The sequence below is a fragment of the Musa acuminata genome, chromosome BXJ2-5, assembly GCF_036884655.1.
Source record: "Musa acuminata AAA Group cultivar baxijiao chromosome BXJ2-5, Cavendish_Baxijiao_AAA, whole genome shotgun sequence".
In the NCBI taxonomy this organism is placed as follows: Eukaryota; Viridiplantae; Streptophyta; class Magnoliopsida; order Zingiberales; family Musaceae; genus Musa; species Musa acuminata.
The window spans coordinates 43685874-43711168 of NC_088342.1; the positions used below are offsets into that span (position 1 = coordinate 43685874).

A 25295-nucleotide genomic window follows, 5' to 3' on the forward strand; every position below is an offset into this window, starting at 1 on the left:
CATATGTTGAGTGCATGTTTCATGTGGATTTGGCTTCCAAAAGTTTGCATAAAGGGTATTATAGCAAAAAGACAACACGCTAAGCTTGGCAAATGATCGACGGACAGCAAAAGCTAACCATGAAAGAGATGTTCTCTTCTCTCTCTCACACACTAGAGAGAAGATAATGAAGTGCGCCATCAGCTTATTTCTTTCTTCTCACATCAGCTGCACTGTTCTCGGGTGAGAAGGAAAGCCAGAACAAGCAAGAGAAACAAAAGATGGGCAGATCACATATATATTAGAGAGAGACAGAGATAGATAGAGAGAGAGCTCTTCGTCTTCGTCGCGAGAAACCATGTAGGGTTTTGTGCTGCGGCTACACTGTGTAGTGCTGCTGCATGGTGTCGATGTCAAGCCCCTTCAGCTTCACCACCGACTCGACGTGACCCTTGAGAGTGTGCAGCTCACGTAGCCTGAGAGGAGCGATCAAGAATGGCGAGATTAGAGTCACGTACAGCTTCATGATCATGGGTGAGGTTTATGGGGTGACTGCCACATACCTTGCGATCTCAGCTCGCCTCTTGGCCTGCTCGGCGATCTCCGATAGCTCGCGGTAGCTGCTCTTGTCGTTGAACAGACTCGTAGTGTCAGGAGGTTGGAGGCCATGAAGCGTCCTCTGCGCAATAGCCCATTGAGCTTCCCTTTCCTCTCTGCCGTAATCCTTCTTTGTCGTGAAGGCAGTCTGACATGGGAAAACAGCAGAGAAGACTCAGACCAGTTGAGTACTGCATCAATCAACACAAGTCTCAGAGAGATGGCTTCTTTACCTTCCTCTCGAAGAGGTAAGTCCAGGCATTTCCACTAAGAACGTAGCGAATCGCGAACTTGATCCAGTCAAGTGGGATGAAGGAGATTAAGCTGTAGAGCCATATTATTCCAGCCCAACCCCATCCACAGCCTTTAATTCTTGCAAAGCTCCAGTTAGCATAGACAGCAACCAGAGTAGCAATCTGATGATTGTGCATGTTCTTAGTATCAGATGAGCTTGTCGATTGCAGGGATGATGGAGCACTAGGAGATCAGGGGACTTACCAGCTGAGCGATCACAAAGGCACAGCACAGTAGAAGTCCCGGGCGGTCAAGGAAGAACCATCCTCGCGATCGAGTGACGAATATGAGAGCCTGACTGATGATGCTGACTTGCAGGTACAGAGCAGCCATCATCTCGTGCTCGCTGTCTCTCAATGATCGAACGTGGAACTTATTCTGCATCGACAGTACATTCAAAATGAGACTGGTCAGGATCATCCACAGGTTGATTGCTTGTATGAAGATTGTTTACCGAGAAGAAGTCGGTCTCTTTCATGGCCCAGAAGAAGAGGACAGTCATCAAAGCCAAGTAAGTTCCGAGCACGATTCCAGTAGCAAAGATCTCCTTCAGTTTCCAGCTATCTGGCATCGGAGATGGCTTCACGCGATCTTTGGAGATTGTCATGATTGTACCTGCAATTACAGGTTGAGAATTATGCAGAACAGAATCTAAGACTCGGGAATGAATGCAGAGTACAGATGCTGAAGAGCTGACCATCGTTAAGTATAGCAATGATCAGAACCATGAACGGGGAGAAGTCGAATTTCCATATCAGCGCAATCAGCATAAACCCAAGCTGCAAAGATTTGAAGTAGGAATTGTTACAGACATCAAACGTCCCAAGAACCAAATGCACAAGATCATGGTCCAGTACTTACGACAATACGGATGGTAATTGAAACAGCATAGATCTGTTGGTATGACAAACGAAAAGGAGAGATTAGCCAGAATAACACTACGGAAAAGATTGGATGAAGGAGATGGATAGATTGATCATACTGTGTAGTTCTTCATCCTCTGGAAGATGGCTCTGCTGGTGAGAACAGCACTGATGATGACGCTGAGACCTGGTTCAGTGAGAACAATGTCGGAAGCACTTCTTGCTGCATCAGTGGCATCAGAAACGGCAATACCGATGTCAGCCTTCTTCAAGGCCGGTGCATCGTTCACACCATCTCCTGTCATTCCACAAATATGCTTCCTTTCTTGCAGCTTCTTCACGATTTCGTATTTATGCTCTGTTTCAAGGAATTCCTACATCAGACTACCATCCAGTAGAGATCCGATTTATGGGTTTGGTGTGGATGAAACATGAGCAGACCTGGGAAAACTCCTGCAAACCCATCAGCCTTTTCGATCAGTTCGTCCACGGGAAGTGTCGCAAGTGTCTCGTCCTTGTGTTGTCCAAGTAGTGAAGAAGAAGGATACATGTTTGTTCCCATACCGAGTCTTCGACCTGTCTCCTTCGCTATCGCAAGCTGATCTCCTGCAATGCAAATGGATCTACCAGTAAAAACTGCAAACAGAGATTCCGGTACTCGAAAGGCAGACTGTGAGGGTCGTCGGATTACCAGTGATCATCTTCACGTTCACGCCGAGGTTGAGAGCCTTCCGAATGGTTTCAGCACTGTCATGTCTTGGGGGGTCGAAGAGGGGCAGTAAGCCAACGAACTGCCACGGCGTCCCAGCACTCTCCTTTGTCCTCTCAGGAACTTCCTGCAATAAAAGATGGATGATACAAGGAACAAGGAGACTGCAATTCTAATAGGTAGACAGACCTGTCTTGCCACGGCCAACGATCGAAGCCCGCGTTCAGCGAACTTGTCGATTACTGCGTGAACCCTTTTACGAACATCTTCCTTGCAGTTGCAGAGGCTCATAATCTGCATGACGACACAGTTAGCAAGGAAACCTCGCATGAAGTTGTTCCGAGATCAAGCAATCCATTTACCTGTTCAGGAGCACCTTTACTTGCACGATGCCAGTTGCCGTTGGCATCAACGTAAGTGAGTGCAGTTCTCTTGTCGACAGGGTTGAAGGGAAGGAAATGCACTTCCTGGATTCCTGCTCTTGCCTGTGTAGTAGCAGATAAGTTAGAACAGAACATTCGTCTGCTAATAATGAGAGAACGGAAGTCGTTGGCATGTCGGGCTGTACCTCCTTTGGATCTGCAAGCATTCCGACCATGGCGGCATCGATGGCGTCCTGGTTCTCCGTCCGTGATGCTCTTGCAGCCAGTAAGACCACATGATCTTTGTCGACGCCTTTAGCAAACACCTCGATCAGGTTCTTATCGACGCTGAGCTTGTTCAGCGTGAGTGTCCCGGTTTTGTCACTGCAGAGGACGTCCATGCCTGCCATTTCCTCGATGGCAGTCATCCTCTTGGTGATGGCGCCTTGTTGGGAGAGCTTATGAGACCCGATGGCCATGGTGACCGACAAGACGGTGGGCATGGCGATGGGTATTCCTCCGATCAACAGGACCAGTAGATTGTCTATGCCGTCCCTGTACGACCTGTGCTGGATGGGGTACATGACGATGATCTCGATGACGATGCCGGTGGCGATGGAGCAGATGCAGAAGTTTCCGATGGCCGTCAGGACCTTTTGGAAGTGCCCGACTTGGTTAGTGCTGTCGACCAAGTGAGCCGCCTTGCCGAAGAAGGTGTGCACGCCGGTAGCGATGACAACAGCTTCGATCTCCCCCTGCTTGCATGTCGAGCCGGAGTACACCCCACTTCCTGGATTCTTGGTGACAGGAAGGGATTCCCCGGTGAGAGCGGATTGGTCAATCTTCAGCGGGTCTCCCTCGAGCAGGCGCGCGTCGGCCGGGATGATATCCCCCAGTTTGATGCTGATGATGTCTCCGGGCACAAGAATTGCGGCGTCCTGCTCGGCCCAGGTGCCATCTCTGAGAACCTAAAGCAAAGAAAAGATACACCACTGTGAGGAACACAGTTCACCTCCGAAGGACATGATCCTCGAAGCTTCTTCATCTTCAACCTCTTCTTACCTTCGCTTTCGGTGCCAAGCGAGCCATGAGAGCTGCTGCAGCATTTCCGGCATTGTTCTCTTCGATGAAGGAGATGGTGGAGTTGATGACCAGCAGAATAGCGATGCCAAGAAAGTCTTGCCAATCCGGGGCCCTCCCTCCACCATTAGCCAGGGCGATGGCCATGATGGCGGCCATCTCCATGACCCAGGACAGGGGATTCCACATGAACCCGAGAAACTTGAGGAACTTGCTTTCCTGTAACATCCGAATCCATTTGGCGATTCAGGAAAGCAAAGAGCAGAAGACAAGATAAGATCAAATTCGAGCGGACCTTCTTCTCCTCGAGCTTGTTTGGCCCAAAGATCTGAAGCCGGTCGGCGCCCTCCTGCGACGTCAGTCCCTCCTTGGTACATTTCAGCTGCTCGAACACTTCCTCAATCGGAATCTTCTCCTGTGAATTCAGGAGAAGTGATATCATGATAAGACAGAAGGAACAACGAGAAGCAAGAAATCAGCAGCAGCGACATGGAGCGGCTTGACTACCAGATCAACAGTCTCGTTCTTGAGCTCCTCCAAGCTGCTAGCTTTGTCTCCTCCCATTTCCTCCCCCGCCTACTCTCCACACGGCCGAGAGGTTGGACCAGGAGACCGAGACCAACAGCTCAGAGATCAAAAACAACGCCACCAATTGTTCGTTGCTCGATGGAAGTAAGCAAGCGATAGAAGGGAAAGAAAGAGAGAGGAAGAGGAGAGTCTCAGCTCGCGGCCTCCGTCTGCGATCGTTGGTCTGGATGCACCAGTTTTATACCCAACTGGCCACCCCCCGCCTCTTCAACCTGGCGGGCCCCCACGCAGCTAGGGATCGTACGCGACAAAAGTTACCCGATAAAGAACTGCCGTCAGATTAATCGCCACCTTGCCATCCAACGGTGATGTACCATTACCTCCTGACAGCGCATGAAAAATGGAAAAGCAGAATTTTCTGGTGTTCTTTCCAAAGACACTCGTTCGTCTACCTGCGTCGTGATTAGATTAGACGGGTTCTCCAAACTAACAGGTAATCACAGTGTAGGTATGCGAATGGGTACAAATGTGATTGCACAGAGGGGGTTGATTCTGGCCCCACCTTCACTTCAAAGTCAAAGAATTCGTATTTATTTATCTATATTTAAATATAATGTACGTACCTTCGAAAACGAAAATTCACATATATGTCATCGTAATTAATCCTCATCACTTAATATAACTATTAGTTGAAACTTTAGTTGACTAATATAATTTAAAAGCTCCTTAAAAATAGAGATATTTTAGAAGTATTTGGTATGCGTTGACCATCTTAATATTTGGAAATATATGTATATATATGTATATATGATAGATTAAAATATGTAATGAAAAGTATACACGGCAATGATGAGTTCAACGATTGGCAACTCAACATATTTGGAATTAGGAGTTGTTGTTTAGGTGGCGGAGGAGACGATTAATGAATGTAATGCCCAAGCCTCGGAAGGGTCGGAATTGGGATGGCGAATGGTGTCTTCTACTTGTACATTGGTCTTTTAAATATACGAATACAAAGCTTATTTACGGAGCTCACAATTTGGTGGCTGCAACTGGTGCAGTTCCGCCCTCTCTCTCTCTCTCTCTCTCTCTCTCTCTCTCTCTCTCTCTCTCTCTCTCTCTCTCTCTCTCTCTCTCTCTCTCTAAAAGATTTGTTTTGGCTAGCTCTTAGTTCAATTGCTATGAAGGTGGCCAAGAGCCGTTGACTTCAGCTCACAATTTGGTATCTGCAACTGGTGCAGTTCCGGCCTCTCTCTCTCTCTCTCTCTCTCAATGTGGAGCCAAGGGCACAAAAGGATTTGACTTGGCTAGCTCTTAGTTCAATTACTTTGAAGGTGGCCAAGAGCCGTTGACTTTAGCCTTAGAACTTGATCACTCAAATTATGATTCTAACTCTTGAAATCAAATGATAGAAATGTTCAGCATCTGTCATTCTGGCATTTCTCTCTTGACGTATATTGGAGCAGCTGCTTTAAGTGTTTTTTTTTTTTCCCCCATATTCCTGAGATTATACCAAAAATCTTCTGAAATATAAACTAGAAAATTTAGTTCAGTGAACAAAGATGAATCTCAATCAACAGGCATTGTTTTCTCACTGCTGAACTTGTAGCTGTTGTATCATGCAATTGAGTTTTAATGTCTTCTCTCATCTGTGTTATTTTAATAAGCATGTCTGACCTGCTCAAAGTGATTATGGTGGCATTTACTCCAATAATTCTCCCTCAGACGCATGCTTGCATGCGGGCTTATCCTATTATTTTTCTCTCTCTACACTACAATAATGAACCCAGAAGTATCTATGAGATTAATAATTTATCATCCTGTGTATAATATACACGCATGATCCAAAAAGTCATATCTAATTAACAGGGAAGTTGAGTTCAATTATACCTTCTAGTCTGCATCTGTAGCCTCCAGGTAAGCTTGCAATGTCTCCAAAGTTGATGGACAAATCTAAGTCAATGCTGGGCATTAAGTTTCAAGTCTTCTTTGGGGAAAAGAAGAGAGGTGGAGGGATCCCAACACGTCTCTATTTGCTATCTGAGGGAGGATATGCAAAGTTGAAGAGTATCTAAGATTAATCAGAAGTCTTAACTCTATCCATTTGTTTCAATCATTTTAAACATGTGTAATGAATTTTGATACTGGTAGAAACCCTAGCAATCCTGCTGTTGTCTTTTTTAGCATCTGCATAACACCAGTTTTATCTTTGTTGTGGAAGAATTATACTTGGGGTTTTACATTGAAATGTTACTACTCATTCACTATAAAAGAAAGGCATGATGAGATATGATGTGTTTAGAAAACCAATAAAAATAATGTTTGGGTTTAATCACTACTTGCATTTGTGGCAATTAATACTTGATCAAGGAACACAGATATCCACTCCACAAGTTTGCACTCTTTAGCATGCCAAGTAGTGATTGCCATGAGAGAGCAAAGAGTGGATGGGTGTTCTAGATTGAATATTTCAGCACTGCAAGCTTTCTTTTTCAGTATAGTTGACCTACTCTTGTTTGTTATCATGTGACCTTTGGTGATGCCAATTGCTGAGCAAAATGTCCTCACACATTTGGGGCACTGGCAATGAACTTGCAGCTTGTATGACCTACACATTCCTCATAAACTAAAGCTCACACACATCATACCTAATATATTAACTCATGAAGGGTGGAGTTCCAACTGAAATCTTTCTTCCATTCTTCTGTGGCACAGTTCAGAAAAAGAAAGAGAAAAGTCAATTGTATTTTCCATCCTATATTCATAGGAGTCCTCCTACTTCTCACCAAAAATGATCAATCTCTTTGTCACTTACAACACAAACATTTTCTGCATGTAAGAACACCAAGTAATCTTCTTCCATGTTGTGAGGTCAATATACTTGTTCCAGTCTGTGCATATATATAAACCAGCTCAATCTGTGGGCTCTTTCTTAGTTGGATTCAAGGCTGTCAATTTCATGGAGACAATTATGTTCAGCAGTTTCACAGTTGCATATGGCCTTCTCTCTGAAAATAGAATAATTTAACATCAATCATTGCACTACTTGTGTTTCAGAAATTCTTTCAAATGTGTGGGAATGTTTTCTTTCTCATATATATTTGCCATCATAGATACTTAACAATAGAACTCAAAAGGAGTTTTGCTTCCATGATATTAACAGATCAGCATTTCATTGATCCTTTATTCAAACACAGAATTTTCACAAAAAATCTATCTACTGGATTTTCCATATATCCATTAAGCAAAAATTATATATATATATAAATATAATAATAGCAGCATCAGCATGCATCCCTTAAAAATCATGGAGTTTTATGTTGATAATATTTTGAATTGGATTGTTGTAAATATCAAAAAGTTATATTTATGAATTCAAAAATCTCCTCTCACATGCAAGTTGAGTAAGGTTTGAGTTTGACACATGAAGCTACATAGTAAAACATCAAGAATAATATTGCACAAATACTGACTCATAACCTGCTTTATTATTATGAAAACAAAATCTTAGGCGATCATAAGTCACAAAAACTACAAGAAAATGGTTCAATCTCTCTCTCTCTCTCTCTCTCTCTCTCTCTCTCTCTCTCTCTCTCTCTCTTCTTGGTTTGAATTCACCATTTGCCTCATCCATGATATGTAAAAACTTCCATATGTCATTCCTCAAAACCTGGTTTTCAAGAATTTAGTGTGCTTTTTAAGAGCTCATTGTAGCTTCTGGTTCCTTCTAGAACTCTCCATCTTAAAAACAATTGAATATAACTATTGATACTGCCATACTTTCATCACGGCGTTTCTGAGATGGCATGAATGCTCAGCTTCATTGTTTTGAGGTTCTTCTGCCATATTCAAACACTGAAGGCATGCATTTGAAGAAGGCAACAAGATCAAGGACAGGTTTTGTGACAGCAAAAGAGCACAACAAAGGTCAGTAATCTACAAGCAAGAAGATTGAGGACAGGTTCTATTCATGATGAAGCCAAAGCATAAAACATCATAAACCCTAATCTAGAGCTCAAGGTGCACAGCACTTTCTATATATGACAAGATTGTGTCATCCACCTCATCCCATCCTACTTACTGTCTTCATCTTGACATTAATGAGCATTTTAATAATTCCCAGTGGGTATAATAAGTTTTGCTATATCCTACTCACATATGGCTTATGTTCGAAAACTATCATTCCAAATGTTCGAAAACTACTTGCATGCATGTAGCTCACTTGTTCTTGTATCCTTGATAGAACATTTCAACCACTTTTATAGACTACAAAGCTCCAAGTCATCTAGCTCAAGAAGAAAGGAATTAGATAATACTTGATGTGTAGAGATTTAGACCCACCTGATATCATCTTTGTCTCATGCCTCCAATTTATAGGACTATGGTGTCACCATTCACGCTCTACTTCACCCTTTTCATGGGTATTTAAGTATGCTTTCACTCCATTGACTCCCTTTGATGATAGTTGGATTGGAAACTCAGCACAAAATGTGTGGATTTTGATATTAATTATATTGCTAATAGCAGGAATATTTATCAGCCGATTGATAGTAATTTATAGCGAATTATTGTACGTATATTTTGGTATATAATTTGAACCATTTGAAGCAAACGGACGGTCGTGATCTTCCCGAGATCATCTGATGGCGGAAATTGGCAAGCCGACGTATCTACCGTTGGCTATGTGGGACCCGGAAACTGACGGTCCGACGTCGTCTTTTCTCCCTTTGGGCCGGCCCAAAGAGCCGGTGATCTCCTTTTACTGACGCCGAGCTCTGATGCGCGCCATCCTTCGAGGTCGCGGGCGACTGGAGGGGGGCGGCGGCGGCGTTGCACTCGGTTGTAGCTGGAGGGTTTTGAGGACGCACCCGGTCATCGCACCAGGGAGGAACTGGTGAGCTATTCCATGCCCTTTGCACTTTGCATTGAATTGAAGGAACAAAAATGTTGAATGATTGTAAGAGCATAACAGACGAATTGTTTGATCTAGAGATAAGATGTATCGAATAGTTTCGAGTCAATCATGGTATCATAAAAAAGATGAATTCTTTCGTCTTTTTAACTCTGGAAGAAGCAAAGAAATTGAAATTTCGATTCTACAACATCAAACGGGGAAAATTATGAGAAGAACTAGAAAAAGAATGTCTTGAACCGACTGCCTAGGTCAGGGTTGCTCTTTTGTTCTGAGTTCATGAATAATTTTGATAAAAGGGCTGACATTTAGCTTGAATTGCTGCTACTCATTATCCTACATCTCAGAATAGGCGTTGTAATCTAGCCTTTGAGCCAAAGTGGTAACCAGATCACCATCATTCGCATTATCTCTGTGAAGGAAAACTCCGTGACAATTTAGTTCTGAAATCCCAGTGCCAATATGATTTGTTGTTAACATTGCTGCAAGATTAGTCACCATCATTGTGTGTGTTCCAAGAGACATTTATTAGGAAGTTGATTGGAGTGCATTGGCCATTTTAAATTAGATGGTTGTTTGCATGAATTCAAGGACTATTGGACTATGTTCAACTTTAGGAGATGCATTTCAACCATTCATAGAGGCAGTCAATCAGAAATATAATATTTTCGATACTTACATCACAAGTGATTGTAAAAAAGTTGTTATGGATAAAGCTTGTTATTCAAATGCGAGCTACAAGTTTGCTCCAAGAATGATGAAGTTAGAGGAATAGCCATATCTGTATCTGTATTTCTTTAAGATGGTTGGGGTGGATAAAGTGCCATGTTTATTAGCCAGCATTGTGACATATAAGGATCATGTATTTCATCATTTTTCTTCCAGAGGATGTTGTCTATACATCTTACAGTGAGTTGCAGACTGTCACCCGTTGTGGCATAAAAACCGGTATATGTATTAGCAGGATCAAGGAAGGTTGTGATAAATGATGGATTAACATTATTTTTTCTTTCTTGTGCTATGTATAGGTTTCTGAAATTGATCTGCCAGTTATGTTGGCATCCCAGGTTTCTCCTATATCTTAGATATGTAGCTAAACTATGATGTCCATACTTTCCTGCCGTAGATTCTGCAGTCAATTGTAGGTTTGACGTGATACTGTACAGCTGATAAGATATTCGAAATGGCTCTGGATGCTAGTATGCAACCTTAGCAAATAATTTTCACTGACATAATATCTTCCACCTTCTCCACAGTAAATTTTCATTTACACAATCTTTAAGCAAAGTGTGGTATATAGTCAAAACTTTTGAATCCTTATGCATTTTCTTTTAAATGAATGCATAATACCATCTCTTTCTATATTTTATTCGAGAATTTTTTTATCTGTTAATCATTTGTGAATAAAAGTATTTCATTTCCTGGCTTCACAATGCAAGTTTATTTTTCACAATTTTCCACTGCAGGAGAAAGAAAATGATAAAGGAATGGAACTCGTAAGCAAAGGGCTCTGTTTGATACAATGGTAATCATGTTAGCTTTTATCTCCATTTCTTTATCTTGTTTTATTTCTTTGGTTTGAGGAAGGTAGTAAAGGTGGCAAACCAAAGAAACCTGTTAGCAAAATACAAGTTATTTAATAATATATTACTAGTTAGATAAGCCAAGTCCCTATTTCTTTCTTTTGTTGGTGATAGGGTATATTTTGGCATCACCCACGTGGACCCAGGCAGGCAGACACGATGATGCAGACGTGGAACCTCAAGTACGATGTAGCGCATAACACACACGTGGCAGGCAGCTACTCGCCACCCCCTCCGTACGAATGACATCATCATAGTACAGCCACCCCGGAAAGCTCAGGACGACGTCGCGCGGCGTCGATCCGTACATGTTGGTTGACGCTCGTACAGAAGTTTAAGTCGGTCGCTCGAGAAGTAAATTGACCCCGTACGACTAACTTATACTCGCGGGTATAAAAGCTAACCTTCCCTAATCAGGAAGAGGAGGCACTTCGAACACTCAACTCTCTCTCATTCCACCAAAAGCTAACTTAAGCTTCTGAGGGGTTGAGTCGGGAAATCTCTCTCCCAATCTCAACCTGTGTGCAGGAGCTCAACGACGGAGAAGCAGACCACTCATCAAGAGAGAAGATTACGCTCGGGGGATGAGGCTCGAACCCTACCCGTCCCGACGCTCATCCTCACCACTCGAGCATCCATGTGGGCGACTTTGTGCATCCGAGGCCGAACCGAGCCGTGCTGACACCTCGACCACGACGTAAAAGTTCACTAATAGTTGGTTCTTTTTTCGTGATTCTGTTGTTGTTATAGTAAATTTTCTGCAAAAACTAATGATGGAATCATGAAGACAAGTATGGTCAAACACCTTGTGACTGTAATTTACATTATGGCATGATTCAGATTATAGATATGGGGTCAAAGGAAGCTTATATTCACAGCAAATTATGTATCACCATTTTTTTTTTTTTTTTTTGGCCATTGAGGCATGCTCTTTGTGAACCAGTCTTGGAATTCTTTTGTACAGTATCCAGTATCCATTCTCAAGCAATTAAAGGTACTGTTCTCTTCCTAATGACATGCTTCACCATAAGAATCAACTTCTTTTTTTTCATTTTTAATTTAGGCCCTTTTTTTTCCTTCTAGAACTACAAGTACAGTTAGGGATGTTTTGTGAGACTCATAATAATGAATAGAAAATAAGAAAAGAAAGAGAGGATTTAGTATGGTATGGAACCCCTTTTGAGAAACATGTAACATGTGACAATGCTGATTTGTTGCCAAATCATATGCAGTTTCCACATCATTGTCCTTATTGGAAGATATGGTCAGCACAGTATGAAGGAATGGTAGGTGAGCTGCCATGGTTGCCATTCAAAGGTGAGCAGGGACCCATTTGCAAGCAACCTCTGAACCACCAACCATAGTTTCTTTACTACTTGCTCTCAAAATTCAAGTTACTCTCATATTATTATTTTAAGTAATATAGTAAATTGGATCTCTAAATAAACTAATATATTATAATAATATATAAATATTTTAAAATTGATTTTGTAATATAGTAATAGAGAAATGATAGGGAGAAGAGGAAGGATGAGAAAGTAATTTAATTAGGGTTGTTCACCTTTTAATTTCTTTCCTCAGAAGCACGTGCACCTCATGTGAGCAGTAAAAAGTCATTTATACCCTTATGTTATGTCAGCCCGAGTTATTGAGTCCATCAACAACAACCACAAAAGAAAGAAAGAAAGAAAGAATAATAGGGTGCCGGCTTAAGTAACGACTGAGTTAGCGGACGGGCATGGATACGCTTCTGCAGGCGCGCCAACTCCTACTGTCGTGTAAAAAGTCGTGGCTTCGGTCGGGCCGCGAAAACGTCTCCATCGCCCCTACTATTTCGATAGCGGAGAGAATATTGAGGAGAAAAGAAATAGAGATGCGTGGACTTTTTCCCTTCCACGCCGGCTCCTCCCTCTCCCTCCGACCCCCACCTCATCCCGGCTTCCTCTCTCGATCTTTCCCTTCTTTGTACGCCAAGGAGATCTGGGGCTAAGGCTCTTCAAATCGAGGCCCCCGCTGGCTCTCGGCGGGGAATCTTTTTTCTGCGAGGTCCGTTCTCGATTCCCTCTCCTGGATGCTGCGTTCTTGGTGCTCGAATTGGTCGTCTTTCTTCTTTGATCTTGGAAAAGATTTCGGAGAATCCTAAAGGTGGTCTCTTTTTCGATATCTGATGCTCCTCCTTTCGACTGCGTTCTGTATGTTCTATTTGATTGATTGTATTTGGCTTGGTTTCATGATCCGATTCATGGTGGACGGCGGTTGGTTTTCTAGTTAGTCGTTCCAATTGTTCCGATTTTATGCTTTGGGAAGCTGGGTTTCGTGATAAGCCTCTCAGATGACTTTTTCTTATGGACAGAAGTGGAGATTTTGGAAGATAATTGAATATATTTTCTAAAGTTGCAATCTTTTAAGGTTCCAATAGGGTGCAATAAGGGACAGAGAACATTCTCGGACCGTGAAAGGTAAACAATGTTGTGGAAGACCTCAAAGAAATTGGTCGGTTAACAATATTAGTTCTTTAATTGGATTCGAATTGTGAATTAGGAGGGGAGCATAAAACGTCAGTCTTATAGAAACCATAGAGGTATATGATATTTAAGGAGAGTGGTATTTCCATACAAGTTATTTAACTCGAATTTGGATAGTTCTTTGTTCCATTCATTATATGCTGTGAGAGAGTTGGATGATTCAGGCGTACTGGGGTGTCAACATTCTTGGATTGTGATATCTGAAATGAAAATGGAAGCTCGCACTGCAAGGGTTGCTTATAACTTCCTCCACACCATGCTATCCAAAGGATGACCCCAGCCGGAGTCTTAAAATGTGTGCAGAGTTACAATACCATTCTAATATTGTGGATCAGTAGAATCCAACTATTAAGGAACAAGGAACAGAGAGCTTTCTCCTTTAGTATCATATAATTGCACTGGTTTCATTATTTCCATGGTTTCTCGGATGATTAGGCCTAAACTCTACAATGGAACTTATTGTCAAAGCTCATGAACAAATTTGTTTATTTGGATGGTGTTGACATCATAGGGTGTGATTTGTGTCTTGTATCACCAAAGGATTTATCAGTTTTGGTAAGAAAATCATGTTTGTATCTCCATTAATGCCGTCATAGGACTATGTAGTGTTCAAGTTTCTTGAGAGTTCCACTAATATCCCAGTTAGTGTCCTTATATCAGTTGTGTTGAGAATTTGAGATTGTATGCATTATACTATGATTGCAATGCTCATCAAACATCTGAATTAAGGTTATTTGGCTCTGATATGTCTAACTTGTTAATTTTGAAGATGGGGTATATAGTAGTCGGTAATAATTTGCTTAGACTTAACATTGATTAAAAAGCATTTAGAAATATGATATGGTAGTTTTAAAAAAGAAATGTGTATTTAGCGGCTAACCTTGATGTAAGAAAAAATACATATGATAGGTTATCAATGTGTAGGACATTAGGAGGTTCTTGTTTCATATCATTTCAAGTTTTTGTCGAAAATCAACTTTAAGTTTTTATCTTTTCACACTATTAATGAATAAATTTACTGGAAATATTCAGGATAAAATTCCATATTGCTTGTTGTTAGTTTATGGTATTTATAGTTAATGAGTTTAATTGTGTCTAAGTCTAACTTGAGCTGGAGACAATCTTAAAAAACCAAGGGTGTTAGACCAAGTAAAAATGAGACTTAATATTATAAATTGCAGCTTCAATGGTAGCAAGAGAAGAATCCCAAGTATACTTGGACAAGAGTTCTCAGATGAAAATTATTTAGATGACTTGGATTTTTTTCTTCAGCCAAAAAGGAGGATTGATGAAGATATTATTTATATAGTTTAATTATAATATGAGCCTTCACATTTGTAAATATGTATTGTTATTGTTCACACCTTAATCTAGATGATTTAAGACTTACAGATGCATCAGTGAATAATGATATGAGGAGAGTTAGAAGAAAACCTAAGAATACTTTATTCCAAATAATAAAAGGATTTTAATAGCCCTTATTTGACTCATAATATTACCTTCAACAAATCTCTTTTTGGTCAGAGGACATCCATGTGGCTGATTCTAGAATTGGAAGATTTCACATTGTTGTCATGCACATGCACAAAGCTGATCGAAGATTGGGGTATGTTGTTTTTTATTCCAAAAGAAAAGACTATATTAGCTTAAATGGAGCGAATACAGCCAGTACTAGAAAAATCAGCACTCAAAAAAGAAGCAAAAGGATCCGGTCAGTGTCCTCTCCCCAAAAAAGAGTTTTTAGTTTGTCGTGCCCAACTGGCTAACCAATCTGCACACTTGTTTCCTTCCCTGAATGCATGAACAACATTGAAATTATGGAAGGACTCTAAAATATGTCATACATCACAAACAACATTAATTAGGTTCCGCAGGGTACTCCAGAACAGCAAACATCTCCGCATAAAGACTGTCCTTGTTCTCCAAAATCCTGCACCCTTCAGCAAGACACTCACCAGCATCATTTCGGATTAAATAACCCGCACCCCCTAGACCAGAATCCTAACAATAAGCTCCATCCACATTCGATTTACACCACTGTCCTTGTTCTCCAAAATCCTGCACCCTTCAGCAAGACACTCACCAGCATCATTTCAGATTAAATAACCCGCACCCCCTAGACCAGAACCCTAACAATAAGCTCCATCCACATTCAATTTACACCAACCCACCTTCGGCGCATCATTTCCGATTAAATAACCTGCACCCCCTAGACCAGAATCCTTACAATAAGCTCCATCCCCATTCAATTTACACCAACCCACCTCCGGCGGGCTCCACAAAACCAAAATCTGGTTAGGAGGGCTGGGGGGCTCTCAGGCAGGATCTGAACAGGATGTGTAGCAACACATGCTACCACCTTGCAGAATATACTGTAACCTGTTTACTACTAAAAAGGACATCATTTGTGGGCCTTCCAGATCATCCAAAAGGCATAAGCAATAATGGCTCTAAGGGTTAAATAAGATTGTGTACCCAAATCAAATCCTTCCCTAAGCCAAGATCGAGTATGCCATTGATCATAAAATCTAAATGAAATCTCCAACTTATGCTTTAGGATAGAGAAAATAGACTGAGCAAACTGGCAGTCAAGGAACAGATGAAATAAGCTATCTGCTTGAGAACCACAGAACACGCAAGGTCTAACATCCATGATACCAATATTAGCAAGATAGATTGAAGTCGGAAGCCTGCCATGCAACAATTTCTAACAGAAACAAGTTGTATGAGGGATAACCGGAATCTTCCATAGGCTGTGCCAAGAAAATGGCTTCACATGATCAATAGCATACTGGGAAATTAAGAAGCCATATGCTGCCTTGATTGATGATTGCCCTTGCATGTCAGTGATTGGGGTATGTTGTTTTAAGTTGTTATAATTCAACTGTAGAAAGTGGTGATGCTTCATAAGGTGGTTTATACCAATGAAATGTTGGCAGCCTCACCAGGAAATCCAGTGTTCATAATTTTGTTATTTCTGTTTCTATTGATTTGCAGACTATACAAAATATCCATTTTTTTTATATTAAACCCTTTTCTGTGTTGAAGATTTTATAACTGTGTCCCTGTTCAATAACATATACAGGTCCTTGGAATAAATCTTCTCCAAATCAATTCAACAGCATTTATGCTGTTGTAGAAACCAGCCAATGACCTTGTGCATCATGAACCAGAAAGGGCTTGACACCAAGCCCCATCCCTTGAAGTTGGACGACATACAATTAGGTTGTAACTGGGAAAATGTGACTTGCCCAATCTGTTTGGATTTCCCTCACAACGGGGTCCTACTCCAATGCTCTTCTTATGACAAGGGATGTCGTCCTTTCATGTGTGACACTGACCAAGCCCATTCGAATTGTCTCGAGCGGTTCAAAAGTGCATACGGAGTGCCTCTTGTTGTAAAAGTCACAACAACTACAGATGGAGTTTCCATGGTTTGCATTCAAGACATTTCTTCAAACTCCACTAACCCACCAGCCTGCCCACTATGTAGAGGTGATGTTACTGGATGGGTTGTTATTGATGAGGTCCGTGTTTATCTGAACATGAAGAAACGGTGCTGCGAAGAGAAGCAGTGTTCATATATTGGCAACTTCACTGAGCTGCAGAAGCATGCTCAGCTAAAACACCCCCATTCACGCCCTTCAGAAATAGATCCTGCACAACAACTCGACTGGGAAAATTTTCAGCAGTCGTCAGAGATCATAGATGTCTTGAGCACTATACACGCAGAAGTTCCCCATGGAGTGGTTTTAGGTGACTATGTCATCGAGTATGGTGATGCAGAGACTGGAGATGAGCATGAAGATTTTCCTCGGAGTAGGGGTAACTGGTGGACCTCTTGCATATCTTGTAAGGTATTTCATAGGGGTTCAAGAAACCAGCACAGATCAAGAAGGAGCAGAAGAAGTGGTCACCATTCAAGCTCTGATGGTTCAAATAATGGTGAGGGCTCTAGAAGATCTTCAGAGATCAGAGAGTACAGATTTGTTGAAGCTGATGATGAGCTTGCCAGAACAGGTGTTGGTGCTGCAGCGTCCATTGTGATCCCCACCCACTACAGGTACGAGTGAACTCTTTGTTTCTCTCTGTGAATATGACTCCGTGATACTAGCAAAAAATTATTATCTTGGATAGGTTCTTTGAGGCAAAAGCTAGGGCAGATATGAGCAGTAGGCTCAATCCTCCTAATTATGTTTCTGTTTATTGCCTTGTCTAATATCTTGTTGTTTGGGCAACACGTGCAGATATGGGAGGCGCAGATCTCACTTCTACGATCTTTGACTGCCAAGAACCAACAATAGCTAGTCTATCAGCCAGGGGCATCTTTGCAGCTTCATACAGCTTAGTTCTACTTTCTTCATAGAGGTTGCCTGATGACAATTAATCTGTTCATATAAATAGTTACGGTATATGTTTCATCATGCATTCCTTGCCGAAATCCAAGAATCCATCAATTTTCTCTCTTCTTTGTTATGCAAGCCTAAATTTTGTTGTCTTTAGCAACAAAGAGTGGTGTGAGTCATGGGCTTGTTTGTTTAATTTGCTTTGATTCTGAAGATAGAAAAGGTCACCATGCTTCTGCTTTTGGTTGGTGCTGAGTCCAACTCTATTACAAGCGCGAACAGAGTTGGAGTGGAATGCAAAGTTTTGTGGATTGAGAATGTTATGTTCCTCTGATGTTTTGTTACTGTAGTCTTGTCTGTGGAATTTGGTGCATGATTATATTGGATAAATGGGTGTTACATGGGAAGTATGTGCAAAGCATATAGTTTCCTTGTGTTTGTTGGGATATACTTCCCAACTGTTCTCTTATATGAAGCCGGGCTCATGCATGTGCTTTGCATGTGAGGATAGTGAAAAAATGGAACTGATGATATATACCATTGCTTGAATTATGGATGCAGACATTATATATTTAGTAAAAAAAATCCTGTAGACATTCATTTCATGGTCATTGAGAATGCTTCAAATCAGATGTTTGTATTTTCTTATTCTTATGACTTGTATTGAACCAAGATTGAAATGATTGAAAATGTTAGATATTGTAGAATGAATCAAATAGATGATTCTATTCTTGGTTCTTATGATTTAATTAAGATGTAAATGATTGAAAATGTTAGTCATCTACAACTACTAATAAATGATGCCTCAAAAAGTTATGGATTACTAATCCATTTTAGAGATCAAATAGATTCTGTCTTATACTAATGCTAGGATGGTAATTACAAGATAGAATTAGATTAATTCTTTTGGTTATCATGTAGAATTCATACTCTGATCCACCACCACCATCTCTCTGCTGCAGGGAAAGACCATAATCTCTACTGATGGCTTTTGTATTTCCAGCAGCAGATATGTGATTCATTTATTAAGGAAATGTGACCATGATTTCCATTTCCATTTATTAAGGAAATGTGTACATTATATTAGTTTCATCTTCATCTTATGTGCACTGAAAAGAATACATTTATCAACCTTTCTCCATTGTGAGATCCTACAGATAGTGTCAGGCTTTGACTATGCAGGAATGCTATTCTAATGGGGAGTGTCAAACTCCATCACCTTTTCATCATACCAGCAAGCTTAGTTGATTCCTTTGGGAAGAACAGACATCCATCATATGCTGCAGATGGCAATTTTAAATTAGAACATTATCTTTTCAACTCTCATTTGATTAATCTGTGCATTGCTGAGTAGTAAAGAACAAAGCAGATCTAATATAATGTGTGTGCTCCACACAGATCCTAAAATTGCCCAACAAGACCACTTGAACAACCTAGTTTTGCTTGCCAATGCTCTCCAGAGGAGCAGTGTCTCACCATATCCAAGACAACAAATTGCTGCATCCATTAAAGCAAGCTATAGACACTGTTGGAGAAGTTGATTAGGTGACCACTACTCCATTGAGTTATGACTGAGAGGTAACAGGTCAGCTTTGCAGCAGCCATGTATTTGGAGGATTGCATGACTTATTCCCAGCTTCCTAGTTTACTTGATTTTTCTTTGTACTTCTCTTTGCATGATTGTCTCAATTCATTTGTCTCAAGCCTTGAGTCTTGATGTGATTGACAATGGAACACATAATGATAAAGTAGGTTTAACCAAACATTGACTTAAGAAGTGTTTCAATCTTCAATCATGGCATTCACTTAAAATTTACCAAACAAAACAGGGTAATATAGCAAGAGGATGATAGTCTATCAGGCAATATTATGGAATATGGATCATGAATAATGCACAATCCAAGTGGACAGTCTTGTTATTGTCCATCAATACTATACCCACAATCTAAAATCATTTTTTCATGCAGTCTATGGTGCAATGCACAATGGCAGTCTACATTGTATCACCTCACATTGCTGCATAATCTACATTCTCCTTTCACTGTTAATGACACAACTCTAGGATAGATTCTTTAAGTTGCATGAAGGAATGAAAAGAGGCTATGGTGTAAGATAGAAACATGAAGTTTGAAGAGGAGTGCAAGTAAATTTCACAGTATTGGTTTTCACAATACCTCTAGGATACATCATGAACAATTGACTTCAGCCAAAAGCAATGGCTGGTCTTGCCTGCTTAATAGAAGAATTATATATATATATATATATATATATATATATATATATATATATATATATATATATATATATATATATATATATATATATATATATATATATATGTGACTTCTAGTGAGACTTTGAATTGACTTGTACCTGCCCACTAAACAAAGAAAGAAAGAAAACTTCTTTGGAGACAATGCCACAAAGTCAAAAGGCTAACAACAAACACCTTCTGGGCTTTGTCCCTGCTGTCCACAGGATATTTCCTGGTGCTTGGGTAGAAGAGGAAGATCCATGGCAAGAAATTGAGAGGTGAAACAAATGGAGATATCATTTGATAGATTATTTGCTTGGTGGTTGACAATTTTGAATGGTGCTTCAAGAGGAAGTAATGGCTTGTCTTGGGTCACAGAAAGACCTGCTTATATCACTTCTAGCTAGTTTCCATCTTTGCTGCATCTCTTTGAAGAAGATGGTTCAGTGATCTATGTAGTTCTATTCTTCATTTTGAGGAATTTTTGCAACAATACTTTGAAATATTGCTCAAAGGTTTTTTTTTTTTTTTTGCATATACATATTATTTTAGGAGATTTATTGTGTATACATGTGGAAAATTAAAACCACAACATTCCAGATGCTAAATTCCAATTGCATCAATCAAAGCTACAGTAATCTCCCAATACCCCCATCTTCCTCCTCATTGTTATCTCTTGTGCTTATCTGATGGTGCTCTTTCCTTAGATTAAGAGCAGTCTTTGTTGCTGATGCCATTACATCCTCCATGAGATTCCAGTGCTCTAAGCAAAGACAAGAGGAAGAATACCCACATCTCCTCCTTTTCCATTGATTGCTCACATCTAAGTCCTCATGCTTTATGTAATTAATTCTGTCATTATGACAATGAAGGCTGCCTTTTGGGATATCTTTCGAAAGGTGGCAGTGTCTTGGACCACCTCCTCCCTTGACACCAAGGTCAAATGCAAGAGTTTCCTCCATATCTTAAGTGTAAAGTTTTCCTTTCCACCTTAAATTGATGAGACTTCCTCATCAACTTGTCCATGAAAGAAAAGGTATGTTCCCAAAGTAGACTACCCTTGTTTAGTAGGAACTAAGTGCAATTTAGTTTGGAAAACAATAATTGGTATCAGATACAATTGGTGGTCATACAACTTTGTGGAGTTCATTTGGGTTATATCCTGACATTGGTTGAGATGCAAGAAGGACATTGGATGGTTTCATTTTTGGTTAATCATGGTGATTTTTATAGGGTTGTGGTGATTCATTGTGAATTGGGACAAGTGGTTGTTGACTTCAATTAGGTTAAGTATATAAATGGTAAAGTTGGATTGTGCATGTCAGGGCTTAGTTAGTCATGCACATATTTGCATCTTTGAAGTTGTAGTTTCATAGAGGTCCATCAATCATATGGAGCAAATTAAACATGTAAAGTTTGAGTTTCATCAAGGTTTAAGCCTTTGACAATTCTGAAGAACCTAACTATATGGACTAGTTAAATATAAAATATAATCATAGACTTCATAATCATCTCAAAGTTTGATGAATGTCATCCATTGGCTCAACATCAAACTAATACAGATCATTTGTGAATCAAGTACACCTGGTTCTATTACCAAAGTCAGAATTAAAGGGCAAGCCTAGTGGAAACTATCTACATGAGATCTTCCATTCAACCTTATAGATAATGTTAGGTATAAGATCAAGGCATTCTTACTGCTGGTAGCTATTGGATATGATTGCTGTAGATCACTTTCAAAGCAAACCATGGTGGACTTTGTCAATCTCATAAGATTTGAGATCTGAAAACTTTTAATTTTAAGGGGAAAAGGCAGTGGCCAATTGGAAGAAACCCTAGTTTTCAGCAATTTTGTCCTATACCAAAAGCATCACATCATCCTTCTTTCTCTCCTGGTTTCTTCCTATATAGCTTGGCATCAACTTCTCTGGTTGTTCACCACCCAAGTCTGGGACATCAAATTTTCTTTGGGCTGAGGAGCAGAGAGAGAGAGAGAGAGAGAGAGAGAGAGAGGAGAAAGAAGAGAGATGGGAAGAGCTCCATGCTGTGACAAGGCAAATGTGAAGAAGGGACCATGGTCACCTGAGGAGGATGCAAAGCTCAAGGCTTACATTGAGGAGCATGGAACTGGTGGAAACTGGATTGCACTGCCTCATAAGATTGGTTAGTGGTTACCACAAACCCTTACTGACTAGGCTTTGGCTTTTAATGGATCTTCTTCCCTGGCAGAAAACCCATTCTGGATCTTTGGTTTGTTAGAACTTTATTTCCTTGGAGCTGTTGCCTTCTCTATATCTGCTAATCTATAAGGTTTTCTTGGGATAAGCTTAATATAGTAGAAGAGGCTGAAGCTGTTGCCTTCTCTATATATGTCATCTTCATATCCAAGGATGAACACATTTAGATGCAGAACTGGTCACAAAAAGAGAAGAGAATTATTGATCACATAGAGATGGAGGAGCCTAATCATAGCCAAAACACCATTAGAGGGTTTCTATGTTCTTCTAAGTTCATGTTCTATCCTTTTGCTTTCCTAGTTTTCAGTGATTTGATCATGATAAGAAACCTAGCTAAAACCTTTTGTTTGCAGGATTGAAAAGGTGTGGCAAAAGCTGCAGGCTGAGATGGCTAAATTACTTGAGACCAAACATCAAACATGGTGGTTTTACAGAGGAAGAAGATCAAATCATCTGCAGCCTCTACATCAGTATAGGGAGCAGGTATATCATACTACAACTACTCTCTCTCTCTCTCTCTCCCTCCTTTAGACCCAACTCAAGTATTTCGGTGATGAAACTGAGATTTCATGCATGTATTAGGTGGTCAATAATTGCAGCTCAGCTGCCAGGAAGAACAGATAATGACATCAAGAATTACTGGAACACAAGGCTAAAGAAGAAACTCCTAGGCAAGCGAAGACAATCTGCTCAATCTCCAAGCCTCCACCTTAACCAAGCGGCTGGTGAGGAAGCTAATGGAGTGAACCATGAGGCACCCTCTCAAACCCTAAGCGCATCAGCCCTCGAAAGGCTGCAACTCCACATGCAGTTCCATGGCCTCTACCACCCCTTCTCCTTCCACAACCACCCTGCACGCCAGCCCAAGTGCCATCCACCAGGAGATCCCACTGCCACAACCCTAATTCAACAAGTATCCCCACCGAAACCTGATGCGGGACACCTGCAAGAAATAGACTGCTCGGCATTAGGGTTTCACTCACCTTCGGCCATGGAGACTTCGAGCTCAAACCTTGATGCAGGCCTTGAAGCTGACCTCCAGGACTTGCTCTACTGCAAGAACTCCTCCTCCTTTGTAGGGGATGAAGAACATCAACTTGCCAACTTAGACTACTACAAAGATTTGTATGGCGAAAGGGAGACTACAAATTGGTGTCCTTGTAATGGTTTGGAGGATCAATCGTCGTCGATGGGATCTTGGGATTCAGCTTCAGCTCTCCATTCTGATGCCATGATTCAAGAGTTCGCGTTACGGTACAATCTATAGGGATAAACAAGACTGAGATCTTAAGCTTGAGAAGGTGGATGTTGTTGAAGTTTTTGGCTTGAGTTTTATGTGTTTGTGCATCAAGTGTCTTAAGAACACTCAGTACTGTAAATGCCTCAATAATACTTAAGCTGGATTGTTGCCTTCTTCTTCTTCTTCTTCTTCTTCGTCTTCTTCTTAGCAACTAATCCATGTCAGGTTCTCTTTGGTGTTCAAAAGCTACACCAAGCATTATTCCATGACAAAAGGAAACCTTCCTTTCTGCTTGCAGCCATTACAAAGGAGGATCACATGCTTGGCCAGTAAAAGCTAAAGTGCATGCATCTCTTCCTTCTTTAGATGAATAACATGCATTAAATCTGGCATGTGTGTGTTGACATAACAACATTTAGAGGTGCTGCAGTCTGCTTTACTTCTTTGGTTATGTTCTTGCAGCCTTGACAGATTCTGCTACTAGGAGACAATTACAACTCTTCTCTTTCTCGGTAGCTTCTGTCACATAAACTCAGTTCTTCGAGCTTAGGTCGTCTCATTCCTATACATATAATGCATATGGCATTCTCTAACATTTGTGATGTGTTTTTTTGGGGACTTCTTTTTGCAGTTTTGCAGTCCTTTTTTTTATTTTTGAAATGAAAAAAAGGGTTTTTCACTCTTCCCTTAAAAAAAAAGAAAAAAAATATAATTATGTATATTAGTCCAAATAAATAGGATCATTACCATTTCTTTTATACGACATACTTATAATGCTAGAAGATGTGCAATTTTATGACTGAGAGAGAAAGATAGTAAAAATAATATTTTCGGTCGGACTGAGAGAGAAAGATAGTAAAAATAATATTTTCGGTCGGTGCATGAGACTTCTACCAATACAAGCTCCGAAAAGAATTGATATATGCCATCATTACTCTCATGGATATTTCTAAACCTTCTTGTATGTGAGTTAGATTGAAGTTTTCTTTCTTTTTCTTTTCATGCTAACCGACATCATCCGATTAAACGAATAAACAAATTAACAAGGTTAAGGACAGATAATTCAGAACATGTTAAAAATAGTCATAATAGAATTATAAAACATGATTAGAATGTTCAGCAAAAAGATATGTTTAGCCACTTTGGTCCATTAAACAGACAAGTCTGAATCAAAAGAAACCTTACAAATTTCTACATTGCTTTGAGACCTTGCAACATCCCTTGAGACATCCAAAATGGAAGCCCAAAAGGTGCCATAAAAGGTTTGTGCCAAAGCCACTTCAATGGCCCAAATGGCCTTCATAGATTATAAGCAACTTGGAGTTATTTTAAGTTGGCCATGTACTACATTTTCATGTCAAGAATGTCAAACACAAGAAGCTCTGACTGCTATTTACTTATTGTATTCCACAATCCTTTTTCCTGCTATATATATGAGTTCTTGAGCATATACTCATTGCTTGCAGACCCAAGAAACATATGAATCAACTGCAAGGCACCAACCACAATTTCATGGAAGTTTCTCTTCCATGTGCTTTGCACTTCACTAGCATAAGCAAAAGCTCAGGCTGTAAGTTTAGTGTCAAAAGCATGGTTGTGTTTTAGAGCAGATGAATCTTTTGTTCTGCTTTGGAATGCCACAGCAGAAAAGAAGAATGCAAGCAGGAAGAAGACACATAACATGATGTAGGAAAGAAGATGGCCATTGATGGATTACTCCAATCTGTGCTAAGGAGTGCTAAATCTTAACCCAGTTTTCTGTTCCATACTTCGAATGCCAAAACTT

The 25295-nt window shown here is 40.4% G+C and overlaps 3 protein-coding genes across 5 annotated transcripts; 2 read left to right on the forward strand and 1 right to left on the reverse strand.

Moving 5' to 3' along the window:
• Nucleotides 1-93: 93 nt before the first annotated feature.
• On the reverse strand, nt 94-4613 carry LOC135612892 (plasma membrane ATPase-like). Its single transcript, XM_065109679.1, has 16 exons — nt 4392-4613; nt 4180-4299; nt 3867-4103; nt 3011-3772; nt 2805-2927; nt 2632-2736; nt 2425-2569; nt 2175-2339; nt 1853-2091; nt 1732-1764; nt 1568-1649; nt 1325-1485; nt 1075-1248; nt 810-992; nt 543-724; nt 94-455 (listed from the first exon to the last, which is right to left on the reverse strand). Exons 1-16 carry the CDS (start codon nt 4446-4448, stop codon nt 359-361), a joined length of 2865 nt encoding a protein of 954 aa, XP_064965751.1. The 5' UTR covers nt 4449-4613; the 3' UTR covers nt 94-358.
• Nucleotides 4614-12159: 7546 nt separating this feature from the next.
• LOC135612895 (uncharacterized) lies at nt 12160-17897 on the forward strand. Of its 3 annotated transcripts, none has more exons than XM_065109686.1 (3): nt 12160-12224; nt 16518-17495; nt 17680-17897. In XM_065109686.1, the coding sequence occupies exons 2-3, from the start codon at nt 16582-16584 to the stop codon at nt 17714-17716; spliced, it is 951 nt and encodes a 316-aa protein (XP_064965758.1). In that variant the 5' UTR covers nt 12160-12224; nt 16518-16581; the 3' UTR covers nt 17717-17897. The 3 variants fall into 3 exon arrangements, with proteins under 3 accessions (XP_064965758.1, XP_064965756.1, XP_064965757.1); XM_065109684.1 differs by lacking the exon at nt 12160-12224 and adding an exon at nt 12785-13052; XM_065109685.1 differs by lacking the exon at nt 12160-12224 and adding an exon at nt 12785-12953.
• Nucleotides 17898-21984: 4087 nt separating this feature from the next.
• LOC135611847 (transcription factor MYB36-like) lies at nt 21985-23668 on the forward strand. Its single transcript, XM_065107494.1, has 3 exons — nt 21985-22195; nt 22623-22752; nt 22852-23668. Exons 1-3 carry the CDS (start codon nt 22060-22062, stop codon nt 23534-23536), a joined length of 951 nt encoding a protein of 316 aa, XP_064963566.1. The 5' UTR covers nt 21985-22059; the 3' UTR covers nt 23537-23668.
• Nucleotides 23669-25295: the final 1627 nt, after the last annotated feature.

Excerpts from the sequence above, each read along its gene's own strand:
- LOC135612892 (XM_065109679.1), bottom strand. The coding sequence starts at position 4,448 with ATGGGAGGAGACAAAGCTAGCAGCTTGGAGGAGCTCAAGAACGAGACT. Across the intron at positions 2,737-2,804 it reads GTAAAGGTGCTCCTGAACAG|ATTATGAGCCTCTGCAACTG; the intron begins GTAAATGGATTG and ends GTCGTCATGCAG. Across the intron at positions 2,570-2,631 it reads CGTTGGCCGTGGCAAGACAG|GAAGTTCCTGAGAGGACAAA; the intron begins GTCTGTCTACCT and ends CTTTTATTGCAG.
- LOC135612895 (XM_065109686.1), top strand. The coding sequence starts at position 16,582 with ATGACCTTGTGCATCATGAACCAGAAAGGGCTTGACACCAAGCCCCAT. Across the intron at positions 17,496-17,679 it reads GTGATCCCCACCCACTACAG|ATATGGGAGGCGCAGATCTC; the intron begins GTACGAGTGAAC and ends CAACACGTGCAG.
- LOC135611847 (XM_065107494.1), top strand. The coding sequence starts at position 22,060 with ATGGGAAGAGCTCCATGCTGTGACAAGGCAAATGTGAAGAAGGGACCA. Across the intron at positions 22,196-22,622 it reads TGCACTGCCTCATAAGATTG|GATTGAAAAGGTGTGGCAAA; the intron begins GTTAGTGGTTAC and ends TTTTGTTTGCAG. Across the intron at positions 22,753-22,851 it reads TACATCAGTATAGGGAGCAG|GTGGTCAATAATTGCAGCTC; the intron begins GTATATCATACT and ends TGCATGTATTAG.